Source organism: Struthio camelus, chromosome 7 (genome assembly GCF_040807025.1).
Source record: "Struthio camelus isolate bStrCam1 chromosome 7, bStrCam1.hap1, whole genome shotgun sequence".
NCBI classification, from domain to species: domain Eukaryota; kingdom Metazoa; phylum Chordata; class Aves; order Struthioniformes; family Struthionidae; genus Struthio; species Struthio camelus.
The window spans coordinates 37,205,210-37,223,180 of NC_090948.1; the positions used below are offsets into that span (position 1 = coordinate 37,205,210).

Sequence of the window (17,971 nt, forward strand, 5' to 3'; positions counted from 1 at the left end):
CTCATGATATGCCTAACAGAATTGTTTGGAAACCTGGAACCTTAAGGCAAATCTGAGAGATGATATCTTCTGATGATTAAAGGCAAACGAATCACTGTCTAGGGAAGCGATAAGACTCGTTCATTTTAGATCACGAGTTGGTGTTGTGTGGTTGCACCTTCTTCTTTGCCCAAACCATTGTCTTTTTTGTAGGATTTTTCTTGGGAGAGGCAGGACCTTGAGGCTGGACTGTGACAGCATCCTTAGGTTCTGAGGATTATGACTGAAGCAAGAGCTCTCTGGGCCTTCAGGGTATGAACTTCATTTCCCTCTTTTAAGTCAAACAGTGAGATTCATGTTCCACGTGTTGTGTGGCCTATAGCCATGTTGGACACTTCATTTAGAAAAAAATCCATAATGATAAATGTATGGCTACACGCAGTGTGGTTTGTCTTTCATTTACAAATGGCTTGGAAATGAAATGCGGTTTTCCTTGGAACAAGCAAAAGCAATCCTTACTTAGGTCCACTCCTAGTTTAAATGTTGTTTTTCTGTAGCCAGCTATTTTGATGTTGACATTGCTCCAAAAATGTTAAATGAGAGTAGATACTCTCTTACAGCTGCAAGTAATGGTGTTACTGTGGACTTTAATGAGATTCTCCAAAGTCTCTAGCAGACCAGTGTAAGGTGAAAAGCAAAGTTGGCAAGGTAAGAAACAAACTGGGAGTCCATTTCTTAAGTATATGGCATTCTGGGGTATTAGAGGGAATGAGTCTAGATTGCAAGTGATCTTCAGGCAGAGGCCAGGACGGGGAAACTCCAGTGCAGTAGGTAGCTGAAAACTGAAGAAAGCATTAGATCACACAAATGGCATGAATGAACATGATTTCATAGTCTAACTTGAGAGAGTATCAACTGCCCCTCCCTTTTTTTTTCTTTCTTACAAAAAAAAAAAAAAAATATATATATATAAATAGTTCTGCGTTATTAAACTTTCACAGATCAAGTTTTGGATATGTTGGGTCACTTCCTTATGCAGCTCCTGAGACGATAAAGAAAATATGCTTAAATGCTTAACTACAAATAATTTCATCCCACCTGATGCAGTTGGGCCTTGGACATCTGTATTGTGTGATTAAGTGGTAACCGCACAGTTCCCATGCGAACTTCCATAGCTTGATCTTGGAGCTAATGTAACTTAGGGAAAGCGAGACTAAGGTAGTGCTAAAAATCGAAAACCTGACCTTGGATTCTTTCAGATGACAAAGAATCTGATTCTCTTGGCAATGAGAGAGATTATTGCCACTGTAAAACACTGAGTTATCTTGCTTTGGGACTTAGATATGTTATATGAGGCAATTTTAAATGTCAGGTAGAATCACTTTAATGAGAATGTAGTGAGGGTTTTCATTCTTCTACAGTTGGCATTTATTTTTTTTGGTGGTGCTTGTTTTAGTTTGTTTCTGTCAACTGCAGCCCTTGGATTGCTTGCATTAGTATTGCTATACTAATGCTATCTTGCTTCAGTTCCAATTTTCGCACTGGAGCAAAGCAAGCGTCTTCATTAAGGACATCTGATTCTTAGCTCGTCATTTGACTCTTAAGAGCTGGAGCTTTAAGAATATGAAATGTAAAAGGCAGGAATCGGCAGTGCTCATATGATAGTATTCCTGTTATCCTTTTATATTAGCCTTGGCTCTTCAAACATCTTTCTTTGCTTGCTCCAAAATTTCTCATGGTATGGAACAGAGAAACCTTTGAAAAGTGGTCACTGGCTTTATATGAATTAGTGAAAGTTATTGTAATGAACAGTTCTGCAGTGTGCAATTTAGATCGAAATGGGAGGTGTTTGCAAGGTCTCTTCTGGGTTCTTGAACAGTGTCCTTGATATGAAGAATGTTGTATTCTTATGCAGTGTTTAAGACTTAATAATTGTAGGGCCTTCAAAAATTATTTAAAAGGCAGTGTGGAAACAACTAGCAGTAGTAAGAGGGTAAATGACAGAGCCGGTTGTTTTTAATTTTAATTTACTAGGATCAAGCAACTAAATATCAAGTACATATGCAATTTTAAATCCCATGACAAAATTAAATGCCTCATACTTGGGTGTAATGTTCCTATTAATCTTGTTCAGCACTTCATCTGTATTAAATCAATAATGCCTTTTAGGATGTCATTGGAAGTATGCTAAACTGGCAGGATTACATTGCTCATGAAAACCGTACGTTTGGATTTTAGAGCCTCCAAGGATACAAAATGTAAAGACCCCCTTCAAAAACAAGGAGGTTCTTAAGTGTGTTTCTTTGGCAGCCTTATCTTTATTAAATAAAATTTTCTGAAGCATAATCTCATAAAATAGAGCTCATGCTATTGGACGGCTTCTTTGAACATCAATATTAGTATCAGCTTTCATCTTTAAAAATAATTGCAGTCTTAACTGTCTGTTTTTGGCCACCTGCTGCATGGAGTGGTCAGAGCATGTGCTGAATAGCATGGAAAATATCAGTTGAAAACGTTGAAGTTGTTAAATAACTCTAGAGTTGATGGCTTGACTCTTTGAAAATGAAAGAAAACAGAGTAGTAGGTTGCTTTTAACTGATGTCTACTATCTTGCTGTCCTTCCTGGTCATCTAAAAGCACAGCTCGGTAGAAGGATACACCCTCACTATGAGCAAAGTCGCCCTAGGTTCTGTGAAGAACTGGGTGAAAAGTAAGTGTAATCTTTCATAACTGTTGGCTAGTTTTCCTTGTGCAGTCTTGCTCCTCACTGATGTCATAGCTGGTTGTGGCAAAGTCATAAATGTTGGATGTGGAGTGATTAACAGTCATAACAACAGGTGAGTTCAGGGAGTCGGTCCTAGGGCAGCTGTCTGTTTCTTTTTCATATGCACACGAGGATAAGATATTAAGAAAGAGAGCTTATTTGAACTTTCAGTAAGTGTCAGTGGCTTTGGAAATTAATACTTCACCAAAGTGAATGAAATTCTGATACTAAACTTGAGGTGAGAGCTAGATGAACGACCTAAGTTACCTGATAAAGGTTACTCTGTTTTGAAGGCCTTCACTGCCTGTTCTTTATCACGTCAGTGTTACAGATGCCTTCCTGTTTCAGTTCCTCTGTGTGGCTGCTTAGAAGTTGTGAGATCACGCAGAGTGAGGGAATCACCTGATGACTGTTTTGTACATCATTGTTGATCTTAATAAGTAAACAGGAAATAGTACAAGGATATTCAGGATGCTATTGCAGTACTCAAGACTCACAGATGCGTTTGTTACAATAAATCAAGTAATAGGTAAGTGTGCGGAAAAGTGACTTTCATAGCAATTACTATTATTACTATGTTTTCTATTTGATTTCCGGTACTAACTTTTGGTTTTTTCCTTGATGTTGCATTTGTTGGGCTTTCTGACTGTATATTTTGAGCAAGATATGAGAGCTGTTTATTATTTTGGTATCATGATGGTATTTTTAGATTTATGCCTTCTGTTGAAGTACATTTAGGTTATCCAACAACACAAGACATTGGTTGGTCATTCAGTCCTGGATGCAAGTTTTGGACTCCTTTTCCTGCATTGCACTATGCCACATTTCCCCTCGGTATGGGCACAATGGCAGCCTGTGTGACTCAGTGCTGGTGCTGACCTCTGCATCTTAGGGAAGCTGTAGGACTGGCAGAATTGGTCTGTGGCCTGTAAGGCTGGGAATGGTCGGCCTGTCTGTCTAGGCAGGCTGCCTACCTAGATTGTTCTAGGGAGACTGACATGCAGTAGCTTCCCGCAGATACTTCTGCGGTGTAACGTGATCTGTACATGAACAGGAGGAGTGTTGTTTCACATGGTATGCATATAGGTAATGCCTATCAACTTTGAGAAGGGAGAGTGGTTGGGAGAGCTGCATTGTCAGAGCAGTTGTGCATCTTTTGTGTGTGAACGTCAGAGTCCAGGCTGAGTCGGTGAAGGAGGGTAGCCTAGACTTTGCTTTGAGTGTTCTTTTTAAGAATACCTTACTCCAAACTGCCATAGGTCCCCAAGAGAGGGCCGTTGTAACACCTGCAGTTGGTTCACTGCTGAGAGAGTGGGACTTGGGAACATGGGTCTGGCGTAGATTGCTGGCTGACTGAATTGGCTTAGTGGACAGAAAGCCGTTTGTAGGCTGAGTTGGAAAACCAAAGTTAATTAGCCCAAAAATAGGTTAGGGCATCTACTCTGTATAGGTATCAACTTCACTGTTAATTAAGACCTGTCTCCAGCCTTTACTGTGTTACCTAAGGTTTTGTAGCAGCAAGTAGAATGTGTAACAGGTAACCGAGAAAATATTACAAAAGTTTCCTGTGCTTACAACTCTTCTTGAGCGTGTGGAAAAATTGAGAGTTCTTAGGAGGATGTATTTATAGGGGAATTTTGATTGAGGCAATGCTAACAGATGTTGTCCACTTCGTGCTGCAAGCAGATGAGTCCTCCTTTGAATTTGCAAACAAGTTTCTTTACAGAGTTAACGAGTTAACTGAAGGTCTGAGTGTTCTCTTGGCATCTAAAACTTATTTTCTCTGACAGAAACCAGTTAGTCTATGCAAATAAGCAATCGGTCTTACTGATGTATCTTATGTGAGTTCCAGAATAACACTTACAGAGAACCTTTTCCAATTTTCTGTGTGTGTGTGCACGCACACACAGCTTTAGACTTCTTTCAAGGTTCAGGCGGGGCTGTTTTCCTTGTTGAGAGAACCTGAAGAATATTTGTCAATAGATCTCTTACTTTTGGGTAAATCAATAAAATAGTATTTCATCCCTGTTTATGGAATACATTTAACAGGGCCTAGAGCTCTGTATTGGAAAAATATGTAATCCCCTATCAGATTGCTTGTAATTACTTTACTTAGGACTTATTAAACAAATGTTCCTGATGTAGGAAATGCTCCCCTTCTAGTGGGACTGTTAGGAAAGTCAGTTTTCGTATTAAAATTCAAGGTGATTTCTGACTGCTCAAATAATTGTGCAAGTTTTGGTTATGGTGTGCTATGGAAAAAATCTTGCAGCTGCTTTGGAGAATTCCAGCTTTCTAAGCTGGAACATTAGTAGCCTGCTTGCTCTGCTCAAGAATGTGCAACTCGAGAAAAATTTTTTTTATTCTGAATCTGTCAGTGTTGTTTGGGTGTATTATTTAACTGTTTAAACTTTTTCTGTGGATTTTTGGGGGAATAAAGATTGCTATGGAGGTTTTAAGAGATCTGTTTCTGATCAGTTTCCTGCCTTTTGGTAAATATAACCTACTGATGGAGTTACTTCCTTAAAGGTTTGCTACTGTTAGTGGACATGTTCATTTCATAGGATTCATGTGATTCTCCACAAATTCTTCTCCTCCCCCCTACCCCAAGATGTAATTTGGTGTGAACTTCAGGAGTTTCTCACCATATTCCCCTGTCCTTGTAACAGACTAAATTTCTGTCCTAGTATGTTCTGTATAGGTTACTCTGATACATACTTCTGCCTGGTGTTGGGGAGAGAGCCTTTTGAAAACATTCAGGACAAATGTCAGACTGAGCTTTGTTTGTTTTTTAGCATGTAAAAATCTGGGAAATGGCTGGCTTAGACTAGAGCTCCATGCCCATTTGTAACCCTTTAAGGCGGGCGTGACTCAGGGTCTTGCTTGTTCCTTTAAATTCTAGAGTTCCGCCCCGATAGGATTTTTATAAATACCCTGTCTGTATTATTTTGAGCATGCGATCACTATACAGATGTGGTTAACGGGTATAACTTGGTTCATAACAGATAGTTTACCACGTTATAGCCGAACTGACTTTTTTTTTTTTTAAAGAATTTTGCTCATATCTTCTATATTAAGGCCAAGAACAGCCACCTGAAGTTTCACGCATTCCTCTTGAGACTAGATTTCATCTAGCTATTTAGTTTCCATTGGAAGAGTTCTTTAAAAAAGAATCTTGCTTAAAGTAAACACACTAAGCATAATGTGGAATAGTAATTGTAATTCATATAGAAGCGAAGTAATACCAGCAAGAGTAGACCTTAGTTCATGCATGGATATTACAGTACAGTTAAGACTTTGATACCACATGCACAGCTGGAAGTCATCTGCAATAGTTCCAGTATTTGTGTATTGTCTTACCAGCGCTTATAAAACTCAGTACGTGCACGTAACTGGAACAGAAGATGCTTCTGTCATAACTTCAAGGTAAACACCCCCATTGAGAAGGGGAACTGGGCTTAGTCAGTGTAAGGAAGTATGTCAGCTGTTTATATTCACTTCTACAGTTTTGTGGAGATGGAAAGGGAAACTTAATTCTCCAACTTTACATCCTGCAGAATCACTTCACACCCTCTGTTGGAGCATACTTCCTGTGCAGATGCACACATCAGCAGATGTTTATCGGCGTGTGTCAAGATCTTCAGTCTGTCAGTGGGTGGCCAAATCGGTGTCATCTCTATCAGCAGGCTCCTTAAGGAAAGGGAGCTTAGCAAATAACACTATCTCTAAAGAATCTTATACTGAATGATTTTCCTTAATAGCTTTTTATTATTGAGGAGCGCTTGTGGCTCTTGTTGTCTTGCATCGAAGAGGAACAAAAGAATAAAGTTTCAGACAGTATTCTTTTCTGATGGCAATTCTTTACCAATGTGAACAGACTGAGGTCTTAAATGCAGTATTGGTTTAATGGCTTAGCATTTTGGGAGTCTGGATGCAGGCAGTCATTTTGAGAGACTTGGAGGGTTTTATTTGACCCCCCCCCCCCAAGCTTTAGAGTTGTTTACTATCCAGTTTAAGTCTGTTCAGTGCTAGAGCATGGGTGTACAGGTGATTGGCTGATTTTCAGTTATCAGTCAAATTGCTTCTGATATGAGTGTTTTAGTCATGCACTTCAAAGCAGTTTAAACTGTAAGACTGGATTATGTGACAATGCAGGCAGCAAGTTATGTTTGTTTTATTACAACTACATGGATAAACAAATACGTTGTTCAGATATCAAGGCCTCTTGCTTATGGTTTTTTCTTTGCCTTTTGATTTTCATCCTCTAGTATATTTGAGAAACACTTCTTCAAATGAGCAGGATGCCTTCAAAGAAAGTGGCATTCCAAAAAAGGAATGCTCTGTTAGTTGCTGAATACAACTGAAAAACTGAAATATCTATGTGTACAACTGACAGTAAAATTACATTGGTAAGCAGGATTACCCGTATATCTACGAGTGAAATAATGCAAGTGATATCACACTCGGCTGAAATCTGTTTCTGTTTGTGGAAGCTGGCTTTGTGTGCTGATATCCGCTGCGAAATACAAACTGCATTTTAAAAAAAAAAAACCCAACCAAACAAAACCCTGACATTCTTAAATTTGCAAAGTCTTGGGATAATCAGGCACGCTCTTGAAGCATACTGTATGGTTGCTGAGAAATACCCAGAAAGAGGATGCGCGTACCTGTGGCAGTAGGTATTGCCGAAAACTTGGAGGGTTTTTTGGTTATCTATCTGAACAGGAAAACTATTTGAAGATATCATGGTGTGTTAGCTGTGACAGTGGCACTGATTGTGCCAAGGCTTCCTGCTGCTGCTGTTCTGTGTCTTTCTGCCTTCAGTCAGCTACAGTGAACTCTCTTACTCTATTGTCCGTATACTGATCTGTGACATGCAGCTTGAGGGCAAAACTGAATTTGCCAGTGAGTGCAGCTTAAGGTCAGCAAAGAGTAGGCTATTTATATATAGACAGATAAACTATCTGGTATCCTTAACTGAGATTGGGTGATTTTTGCCCATGCAGAGGAGGTAGTGATGCCAAAGTTGGCAGCAGAGTTGTGCTGCACTTGGTGTCAATTCTAGCCATAAGGAAATAAAAACTTTATGGTACTTGTTCCTGTTATTACTGGCTGAATGTGCTGATATGTTTTGTTCTTATCCCTTTTTGGGGGAGAGAGAGAGGAGGAGGTAAGAAATCTAGCTTCACCCCATCGCTGGGCAAGTGATAACATTCTAATAACTTTTCCATGTTACAGCAATGTTGAACACTAATAAATAACAGCGTATTGTGTTACTTAAGTTCTTGTTCTTTGGTTTTAATAAAGAATTCTAGAAGTATACTAAAAATCAAGTAGTAAAAGCTGATGACTTTGCAGTTTTTCCTCACATTAATTCATTAGATATCAGGTCTTAGCGGAGCACATGAACTAACGTGATGTTGGCTACTGGAAGCTAATGTTATTTAAGATGCTACCTTTTTTTTTAATCTGTGTGTGTGAAGGTTTAAGGAAAAAAAAAAAAGCCACTTTCCAAACAGAGCTTTTCAATTTGAGGCTTTCATCATGACACCTGTAATAGTCTCAGGCATGAACAAGTCATTTATGCATGGAGTAGGAAGTAACTGGGATTTTTCGAACTCTTGATTTGACCAATATTGAATAATGTTTTTCTCCAACTAGCAAATCCTTTCTACCAACTTAATTTATGATGTTTTCTTGTGCTAGTGCTCTCTTAACTTGTGAGGACTTCTTTAGTTTAGCTTAAAGATCCTCTTACTGTTACTGTAATAAGCTTCCTGCTTGAAGATTAGTTATTTCAGAAGTAGTGTTCTCAAGATAATTCCATGCTGTTCCAATTCTTGTTTCTTCCAGATCTTAGCGAATGTCACATTTGGGGCATAAGTGATGTTTAAAGTCAAAAACCTAACTCTTTTATTAAAGCAATATTACTCAAGGATAATGTGAATGGAAAAGTATAGACCAGAAAAAGAAAATCTGTTAAATTAAAAAAAAAAAAAATTGAAACTGCTTCTATTTCATATGCCTCATAGGAAAAAGACTTATGTATGCAGTCAGCTACTAGCTATATGAATAATGTCAGACTATCTCTGAGAATTTGGGTGGGGTGCATACTTGGCCAGTAACTTTTGGCATATAGTTACACAGCCTTCTGACTTAATAATGGTTATGATATTCAGGAACCTCTTTTGTGTCTTTTCTCTGTTCAAAGAAATTTCACCATCAAAGTCTGTGTTACGTTATTAGGATTAATGAGGCTTTCCTTATCTCTAATATTTCATGGTTGTAATTTCAGCCAGAAGAACAAGGAAAGGTGAAAGCCATTAAAGCTGGGTTACTGAACAGGATATTCCACAGGGACAGAGAAGAGAGGAAGAGCTCTTGTCTACAGAATTTCATCCAAATTATGGGTGTTTGATCTAGTTTTCCTTCAGTTTCCAGATGCTGTGTTATTTGGGAGTAGTGAAGTCTTTAATATGCATTGTCAGGATTGTGTTCTAGTTGGGCAGAATAAAACCATTCAGGGTTTTTAAATGGTGCTTCCCTTGGCTTTAGGATGAAAGGTCTCTGGATTGTAATAAATTGTTGTGTTTGGATAGGCCTCTGCAGATTACTACACTGAATTGGAATTCAAATAGGCAGGGCTTTTTCAAGAGGTGTTTCAACATGTGAAACTTGTAGGTAAACTATGCTGCAGTGAAGTGGCAGCTTATCCTGGACTTATTTAAGTGCTTGAGGAACCATCTCCTTTTAACTCAGTTTAGCATTGACTGTGAAATTCTGAACATGCATTTCCAGATTATAAACCCATACCATTAATTCATGCCTTAATTGTTTATGTGTATCATGCTCCTGAACAAAACTGCCACTATGCCATGTCAGTTATGTTCTTCTATATGCATTGTTGTAAGAGTTGTGCAGTACACTAACCCTTCCCGTCTGGATGTGATCCTGGGCACTATGCTCTGGAGGACCCTGCTTGAGCAGAGGGGGTTGGACTAGATGATCTCCAGAGGTCCCTTCCAACCTAAACGATTCTGTGATTCTGTGTGATTCCCACTACAGAGGAATCCTATCACATGAATGCTTTCAAGTGCTTTTCAGCTCCTTTGCTGCTGTCAAGACTTTAATGGTTTTTTTTTTTTTTTTTTTTTTTGTATGAGGACAGGCCCAAAGTAGGAACAGGTTGTACCCCAGAAGCTTTGTTCAGGTCTAGTCTTGTTTTCAAAACTATTGTATTCTGGAACAGGGCTATACGTGATTAACTAGCTTTTAATCTTACTTATAATCAGGTAGTAGTTCTTTTTTTAAATTGAATTTGGGACACTGGAAAAACAGTTGTGTTTTTTTAAACACTACTTTGTTGTTGAAAGATAAGAAAATACAAGCTCTGCTCTTTGAGAATAGTTTCGAGTTCTATAATTTTTATACTAAGTGATGAGGAAAATATGTATTTCCTTGGAATAACTGATAATTCAGGAGGGGATAGAAGCTAGATGTAGGATTTAAACATGGGACTGCGTCTAATTTTGGACTTCTCAGTGCAAGAAAGATGTTAGTTAACTTGAAAAAGTTTAGTAGAGGCCACCAAGGCGGTCACAGGGCTGGAGCGCATGACTTTTATGAACAGTGTCTGGATTAACAAGGCTCGTTCAGCCTGGAGAAAAGGCTTTGGGGGACCTAATAAATAGCCTCCTTCCCATACCTGCAAGGAGGTAGGTTACTGGAAAGACTGAACAAGGCTTTTTCTCTTGCTGTGCAACTTGGTCAAGAGACACAATGGTCATAAACTTGAGTTGGAGGTTCTGACTGGGTACAAGGAAAAAGTTTGCACTATGAGGTCGCCCAGAGAGGTTGTGAAGTTTCCAAGACCTGATTGGACAAAGCTCTAGGTAGCATGGTCCAAATCTGATATCAGCCTTGCTTTGAGCAGGAGATTGGACTAGATGAGTTCACAAGGCCCTTCCAAGCCTGAATGATTCAGTGGGTGTCTCGCCATAATCTCTCCTTCCCCCTGTCACTTTTTGCATTTATAGCTTAACATTAGTACTTCCATCTTTTTAAAGCGATGGAAACCCCCCACCCCAACAGCTTTCCTTCTCTGAGCCCTCAGGCATCCATTTCTTACATGGAAGATGGAGAAACATTCCCCATGGTATCAGTGATGTTGGAAAGTCTCACCATTGCTGTTAACGATTTTCATACTTTATTTTCATGTATGTACTATATGTTTACTGTTGGAGGAGATTGATAGTATTCAAAACAGACTTCCTGACAAGCAGAGGTCTGTTGCCTACACTGCAGAGAGGTGTTTGGAAGACAGGATATATCAAATTGGTTGAACCTTCAAACTTCATTACATGCCTTGTATATTAGGAAAGCTCTTTAGTAGTCTTTGCAAATGATATCCTGTAGAAGATGAAGGCTCTTGGAGTAGTGTGAGTGAAAAAAATAGGCTACAGCTTCTTGGAATTCTTTACTGGGCCTAACGACAAAATAAAATTGGGTGGCATCATACAGTGTTCTGTAGGTGAGACAGGTAGAACGACATATTTAAAGCCACCTGACACAACTATAAAACCTTAATTTTTAGTTAGTTACTAACCATGGGGAACTCTAGCCATTTGGGTTGAAATTTTACATTCCAGATCTGCCCCAGCTGGACTCTTCTCGAAAACATGATGTAATGCATTTTCCTTAGCGTAACATGAGAAAACAAATTACTTCAAGTTATGAATTCTCTTAGAAGATATCTGGAGATCCCTAGATGTATGAACTACTCCCACATAACCATCCTGAGCATGTTGGAAGTGATGCTATAGGGGACATAGCCAGACCTCTCTAACTGCTGCTTTGGGCCAGTTAGGGCTAAGGGCAGGTAACTGCCTGACTTCTACAAAGTTTAGCTACCTAGTGAAAGGAGATGGCAACTATTGCTGTTCACTTTATCATAAAGAACTGTTCCACTGCTCTGTGGCCAAGATTTTTAGTTGAAAATACTGTGGAGTAACAAACTCATTAGAGCAGATCTGTCTGGTCCTGTTCTCAGTGTGGATTGCTTGGCATCCTCTCACCCTGCTCTGCACCATATGTTTGATGAATTTTAAGCAGAAATTGTCTGTCTGAGCAAAACTGGTTTAGTTCCCTCTTGCCTTCATTTTCATGTGCTGCTGTTAGAGTTCTAGCAAAAGGAACTGATATCTCATAACACTCATGCTGTTTTTGTGTTTTTTAATCTCACTTAAATCTTCTTGAAGGGGATTTGAAAGAGATATGCTAGATGACAGTATAGTGATAGTTGTTAGAGGGCTCTCTAAGGGCAATAGTACTACTTTTTGTGGAAGCAGTCTTTTGATATGGACAAGCTGCAGGGCTGGCTTTGCATGTAGCTGAACCAGAAGGGCTACTGGTTTTACACTACTTCATCTGTCAGAGGCAGACTTAGGTAACTGTGCATGGTCTGTAGGGATATATAGCCTTGTCTGCTGGTTATGCTTTATTTTTGTGTATTGCCAAATTTACTCAAAGCAGCCTATAATGTTGTAAATTTCTTCAAGCCATGGAACAGATATATAGCACGCGCGCGCTCTCTCTCTCTCTCTCCTCTCTCTCTCTCTCTCTCTATATATATATATATATATTCAAATTGAGTTGGTTGGGTCTATGTAATGATGTGTTGCCACTACTTTGTCATGTACAACATAACAGATTGTAAAAGCTCTCTTTATTTTACAATAGGCTGGTGTTTGGGATGCTGTATCCTGCGTATTACTCATACAAAGCTGTGAAGACAAAAAATGTGAAGGAATATGTAAGTTGTATTCTTCTTAATTGCTTAATTAAAATGCTTCTGCTGAGATGCAACTGTGAAATTTTCATTATGCAGTGCAATGAATCATATGAAAGCTTGATATGACTTTCTCAGTATTAGATACAAAAACTGTGCAAGTGCAGTGGCAATCCTAAGCTTTGTGTTTGAAATGCTACAGTTAAGGTTTCTCAGACTTGTTATATACTTTATTGAAATGTGTCCAATATGTTATGCCTCGTTAAATACTACAGTTAAGATTTTTAGTTTTTTTCCAACATATATACCTTAAATAGTGTTGTTTGCATTTCACAGCACACAAAGTAATGCCCTATTGGGGAACAAGAGGGTCCCCAGTTCTATCAATGCCTGTCATGTAAACAATGAGAAATTGGTTCTCAGTGAACACTTGAGCAGGAGCAGCAGTTTAGCTATCATTATAAAGAGGGGATACAAAAAATACCTGAGAAAAGGATAACTCTGCTTAATCTATCCTTCTTTGAAGAGGAGGAAAAATCTGACCTGAGAAGGGAAAGATTTGTGTATGAAGATGTGGAAGAAAGAAGCAGAAAAAACAGAAGAGTAAGATGGAAAAAAAAGAACTACAGCAGTTCAAAATTAATGTGTTAATTTGCTTACTTTTCAATGTGAGCAATGATTATTGCCCCAAGAACAATATGCAGTGGCAGTCGCAAGGAGCTTTGGTCACTGAATTGCTTCTTTGTCTTAAGAGGTAGCCTGACTTGATTTTTTTGGCAACTAACCTATACTTCTTCCTGAATCTCATTCTGAATTTGGCTATCTGACTCAGGACAGAGATTCAATACCATCAGTTATGTTAACTAAGCAGCTGTAGCTGTTGCCTAATGTTGCTGCCCTGATGTGTAATGGCTTTGCTCTGTACTTGCTTGTAGTAATAGAATGCAGGAGCTGCTGTTGCTCTGTGTATATCTTGCACTTAGTCTGGTTGCTCGATATAGGCTCCAGAGTGGGCATCCTGTTTTTTTTCTGCTTTTGGTTTCTGTACTTGGTTGATGAGAGCTTATTTATGTGCATACAGTTAGTGCCTGCCAGAGTGAAGCTTCTGGGGGAAAAATTACTCAAAAATAAGAGGAGAATTTCCTCTATCTCATAATTACTTCACTCTATCTGGAAAATATATAATATGAAGAATTTAAGATCTACTTCCTCCCTCTGCCTTGGTCCCTCAAGAGATCTATAGGGTCAATAAGAGGATAGTGGTTTTGAACTTCATATATGAAGTCACTTCTAACTTAAGAGTATCATTGCCTCTTAAAGTCTGTTTTCTAGAAAGTTAAAAGTAATATTGTTCCTAGAATGCTGAGATTTTGACACTTACATGAAGTGTCTGGTTAGCTATGACTTGGCTGATATTCTTGGATACCTTTTAGAGATGCCACTAATGCAAGACCCTTAATAGGGCTTGTAATTGTATTTTACAATTGTGTATTTTCATTCAGTCACCTGTGGTCCTTGACCAGTCCCTGAATCTGCAGTGGCATACAAAATGTTCATGGGGCTGAGATGAATGAGATGCATCACATTGTTCTTACACCCTCTTTAGCTGTTAGAGCATGACTCTTCCAAAGGCAGGGAATAGCAGTGATTGCTCAGTGAATTACCAGTCCATTGCTGATTGGTGTAGAGTGTCCCGTGAGATCTTAGACTCCCATCATGGATCTTCCCTGGTGTTCCCAGCTGGGTCACTTTCTTTTGCAGCAAGGGTGCAGTTTACAGCAGCCTTCGAAATGGCACATTCTACTGTCAGTCACCTTGTGGCTCAAGCACAACTTTCTTTCCAGGGCTACATGTGGCTCACAGCCATCTTTTTTGTTTGCCTCATTTCAAATGTTCTATAGCGGCTGAAGTTCTGGACTTAGCCACTGCTTCCATCAGTGGAAGAAAATGTACAGACACCTTGACTTTCTGTGTAGGTCATGACACAGCATTAAAGATTGTTTCTGAAAAGTAGTAGTTCTGTGTGTGGGTGTTTGTGGGTGTTTTTTTCCTGCTGGTTTTGTTAGTTTAGGAGACTTACAGATTTGGGATCTAGAAGTTAGGATCTGTGCCTTTGAGGATGCTTATTTGTTCCTGTAGTTATCCTGGTTCTAGCAGAGTAGACTCAGATCTTTGAGGAGAAGGGTTTTTCCAGATTATAGATTCCTCCTCCCCACCTCTGTATTAAACTAAAGTGCCTATAAGAAGCATCTGAAACAAAATTCAGAAGTCTGAACAACCAGTCTTCCCAAATCTTGGGTTCAGAATCCTGACGGGAAAGGATGCGCTTCGGCCAAAACCAACAAAGAGAGGAGCTTATTAGCACTTGTTTTGTTGGGCTATTTTTCTGTCATCCAAATCTGTAATCACCCTTTTCAACATAAAAAGCAAAGCCTAATCGAAGCTTCTTGTAATTCTGTCTCTGAGAGTTGAGTTGATGAGGGTCTTCAGCGCAATGATTAAATATTTAATTTTTTTTTTCCTGGTCTACAAACCACTGTAAATTACTCAAGTTCACTTGTAAAGGATACTTTGGTGCCTAACGTATTGCTCATACTAAATATGACTTGGACCTGTTCTTTGAGAATCTTTGCCCAGGCCTTTAGCAAGGTTCCTGGCAGATGTCAGCTGCCCTTCTGCTGGATGTCCTTCTGCAGAGCGTTTTCCCCTAGCAGTCTGAGGGGAAACTGCTGTGTTCTACTCTTGCTCTGAACTGGATAAGTAGATGACTAAAGAATGAGTAGCGTGGCTGTAATATTGAAGGTATTAATTATTACATGAGTACATAATGCATAACATGATGGGACAAGGGTGGTTGTTAGCTTTATTTTTATTCAGGTCTGGGATCTGGTTCACAGAAAGGTCACCAGCCTAAATGTCACATGGCCTGTCAGGGATGACTTCAGCTGTTGTATACGTTTGTTTTAGCTTATTCAAGCCTAAAATATCTAAATCCTCTGAAAGACTGAAGTGAAGAATGTCATCACATGACTGAGTTTCTTTTCAAATGGAAATGCAGAAAACTATTTAAGATAAATGGGTTTCAAGTTGTGACAAAGGAAGTGGTTTTAAAGCATAAAGCACAGCTATGAAATGGACAGCAGAACAGCATGAGGTTTTGAGTACTTACGCAAGTCCACTTCAAAGAAAGATTGCCCTAAAAGTGTAGGCTAAATTTGAGCAATGTTCTATGTAGAAAACTATGTATAGTTGACCTTTTGAAAGAGAGTAATATGAAATTAGGACATGAATTCATGTCTAGCGAATGCAATGTTTAACACTTTGAATATAGGCCAAAAGAATTAGTAATCTGTATATTGCAAATGAAACGAAGTTATTGCATCTGGTTGCAGGTGACATCTTTTTTTGTGTTTTGCTTTTTTCGTACTGATAGCATTGGAATTTTTAAAAGATGTTATTTCAATGCATAATAACGGAAAAACAAAGAGGTGGTTTGCACTGACCTGTTTTGGAAATACACTGCTTTTGACCACTGGTCTTCTAGAGAAAATAAACGCATGGAACTACTTCTGCAATCTTTATTCTAAAAGACCTAATCAGTTTAGGAAACCAAATTTGAACAGAAGTTCAAGAAAAAGGATTTAGAAAATAGGACTAAATAGTTGGTTAATTAAAGAGCATCATCTGACCTCAAAATAGTGATGCACGGTATAAATCTTAATGCCTTTGGGGGTGGGTGGGTGGGTGTCCATCTCCAAGATGCTTAGATGTGAAGTTTTTTTATTAACAAGAATGTAATGGTTCTTGGCATACGAACAGAATTACAAAGTTCCATGAAAATGCTTTTATCTTGCCTTGCCCCAGTGCCAATGTCAAAATGCCAAGCATGCATGTAGAACTTCACTGCAAAATATAGCTGAATAATGTATGTTGTGAAAGCGAAGGCTACCTGGCTTTAGTAATGCTGAATATTTGAGTATGCTGTAGATGAACGAATGGGTGTGCAAGAGTGTGAAATATCCTTTAGTACTACAGTGGGAATTACACTTCATACAGAGCAACAACAGTCAGTAGATTATCTTAAGTGTGTGGTGTTTTTTTTCTCCTTATCACTAAAGCTTTCTAGAGGTAGCATCACATCTGTGAAGACAGACTAGGTGAGGTTGTGACCGTGATGACCCAGCTATTTTGCTTAGCTTGTTGCAGCTGCCACCAGTTCTTCTCACCACCAAAAAATACCCTTTGGGATCTTTATATAATTTCACTTGAAAGCCACTTGATACAGACTGAGATATTGGTGAATATCTTTGACAGCTATCCACTGATGGACCGTAAAGTGTATTGTGTATCCTATAAAAAGGTGAAATCAAAGCTCTTTACTGAAGACGGTGTTTTCATTTTCAGGTTCGCTGGATGATGTATTGGATTGTGTTTGCTCTTTATACAGTTACTGAAACAATAACTGACCTAACAGTATCTTGGTAAGTCTGCTTTTTAATTAACTTTGGATGTAACTATATTTGTTTCTGATGTTCTTCATGAAAATTAAATCAGTACAAATCAAAGAAGATGCACTTGTAGATAGCTTTTCTAAGGTAAAGCTCTCAAGAGTGTACGTGAAGAACAGCACCTGTTTTCATAATTGCTGTATACTAATTCTCTGGAAGTAGGGACTACGAAACTGCTGCCTTTGCGATAGAATCTGAATAGAAGAATTGAATTCTTAAATGGATAGATTATGCTTTTTTGTGCAGAATTGTATCAAGCAAAGCAGGTTTGTTACCCATTTCCATTTTTTAGGTGACATTAAATTCAAAAATTAATTTTGTAGACAGCTTGCATAATTTTTGCCTTATGTAACTTCTGGTAAGTGAAGAACTCTGTGCTAACGTTTGATTGTCTTTTTTTGCAAAGGCCTCTTCTTGCTGGTGAATTAGGGTTTTTTGTTGTTGTTTTTTATTGCAGTTGTTGACTCTGTGCAACCTAACTTTTCCGTAGGTTTCCACTGTATTATGAATTGAAGATTGCTTTTGTCATTTGGCTCCTTTCCCCATATACCAGAGGGGCAAGTTTAATCTACAGGAAACTTCTCCATCCTCTTCTTTCCTCTAAAGAAAGGGTAAGAAATAACTGCTCCTATATTTTAATGCCTAATGTGGAAGTACTGTATGCTGGTAAGCTTAACCTAGTAATAAAACTTTTCAAGATGAATGATGTCGATGACCCTTCTGGTGTGCCAACTGAAAAGAGATGAGGGGAGACTTTTTTTCTGAGGTATAAGGGAGGACCAGTCAATAACAGAAAACAGCAAAAGTAGCTTTAGCTTTGGCCAGAGGATGACAGGGCCACAGGCTTGCTTAGCTGTTTTTCATTGTTCTGTTTGGATTTATGGGACTAGTGATTAGCAAAAGTGTGACGGCTACACTAAAGAACCTCACAGT

General features: G+C 38.8%; 1 protein-coding gene across 6 annotated transcripts in view; it reads left to right on the forward strand.

Annotated features, from left to right (window-relative positions):
- REEP3 (receptor accessory protein 3) overlaps positions 1-17,971 on the forward strand; it is a 39,496-nt gene that overhangs the window by 7,749 nt on the left and 13,776 nt on the right. For 3 of the 6 annotated variants that reach the window (XM_068950832.1, XM_068950834.1, XM_068950835.1), the window contains 4 exons: positions 193-291; positions 12,482-12,554; positions 16,935-17,011; positions 17,529-17,649. In XM_068950832.1, coding sequence (XP_068806933.1) covers positions 12,495-12,554; positions 16,935-17,011; positions 17,529-17,649 — 258 coding nt within the window. In that variant the 5' untranslated portion in view covers positions 193-291; positions 12,482-12,494. The remainder of the gene's footprint in view (positions 1-192; positions 292-12,481; positions 12,555-16,934; positions 17,012-17,528; positions 17,650-17,971) is intronic. The other 3 variants (XM_068950831.1, XM_068950830.1, XM_068950836.1) reach the window with 1 other exon arrangement.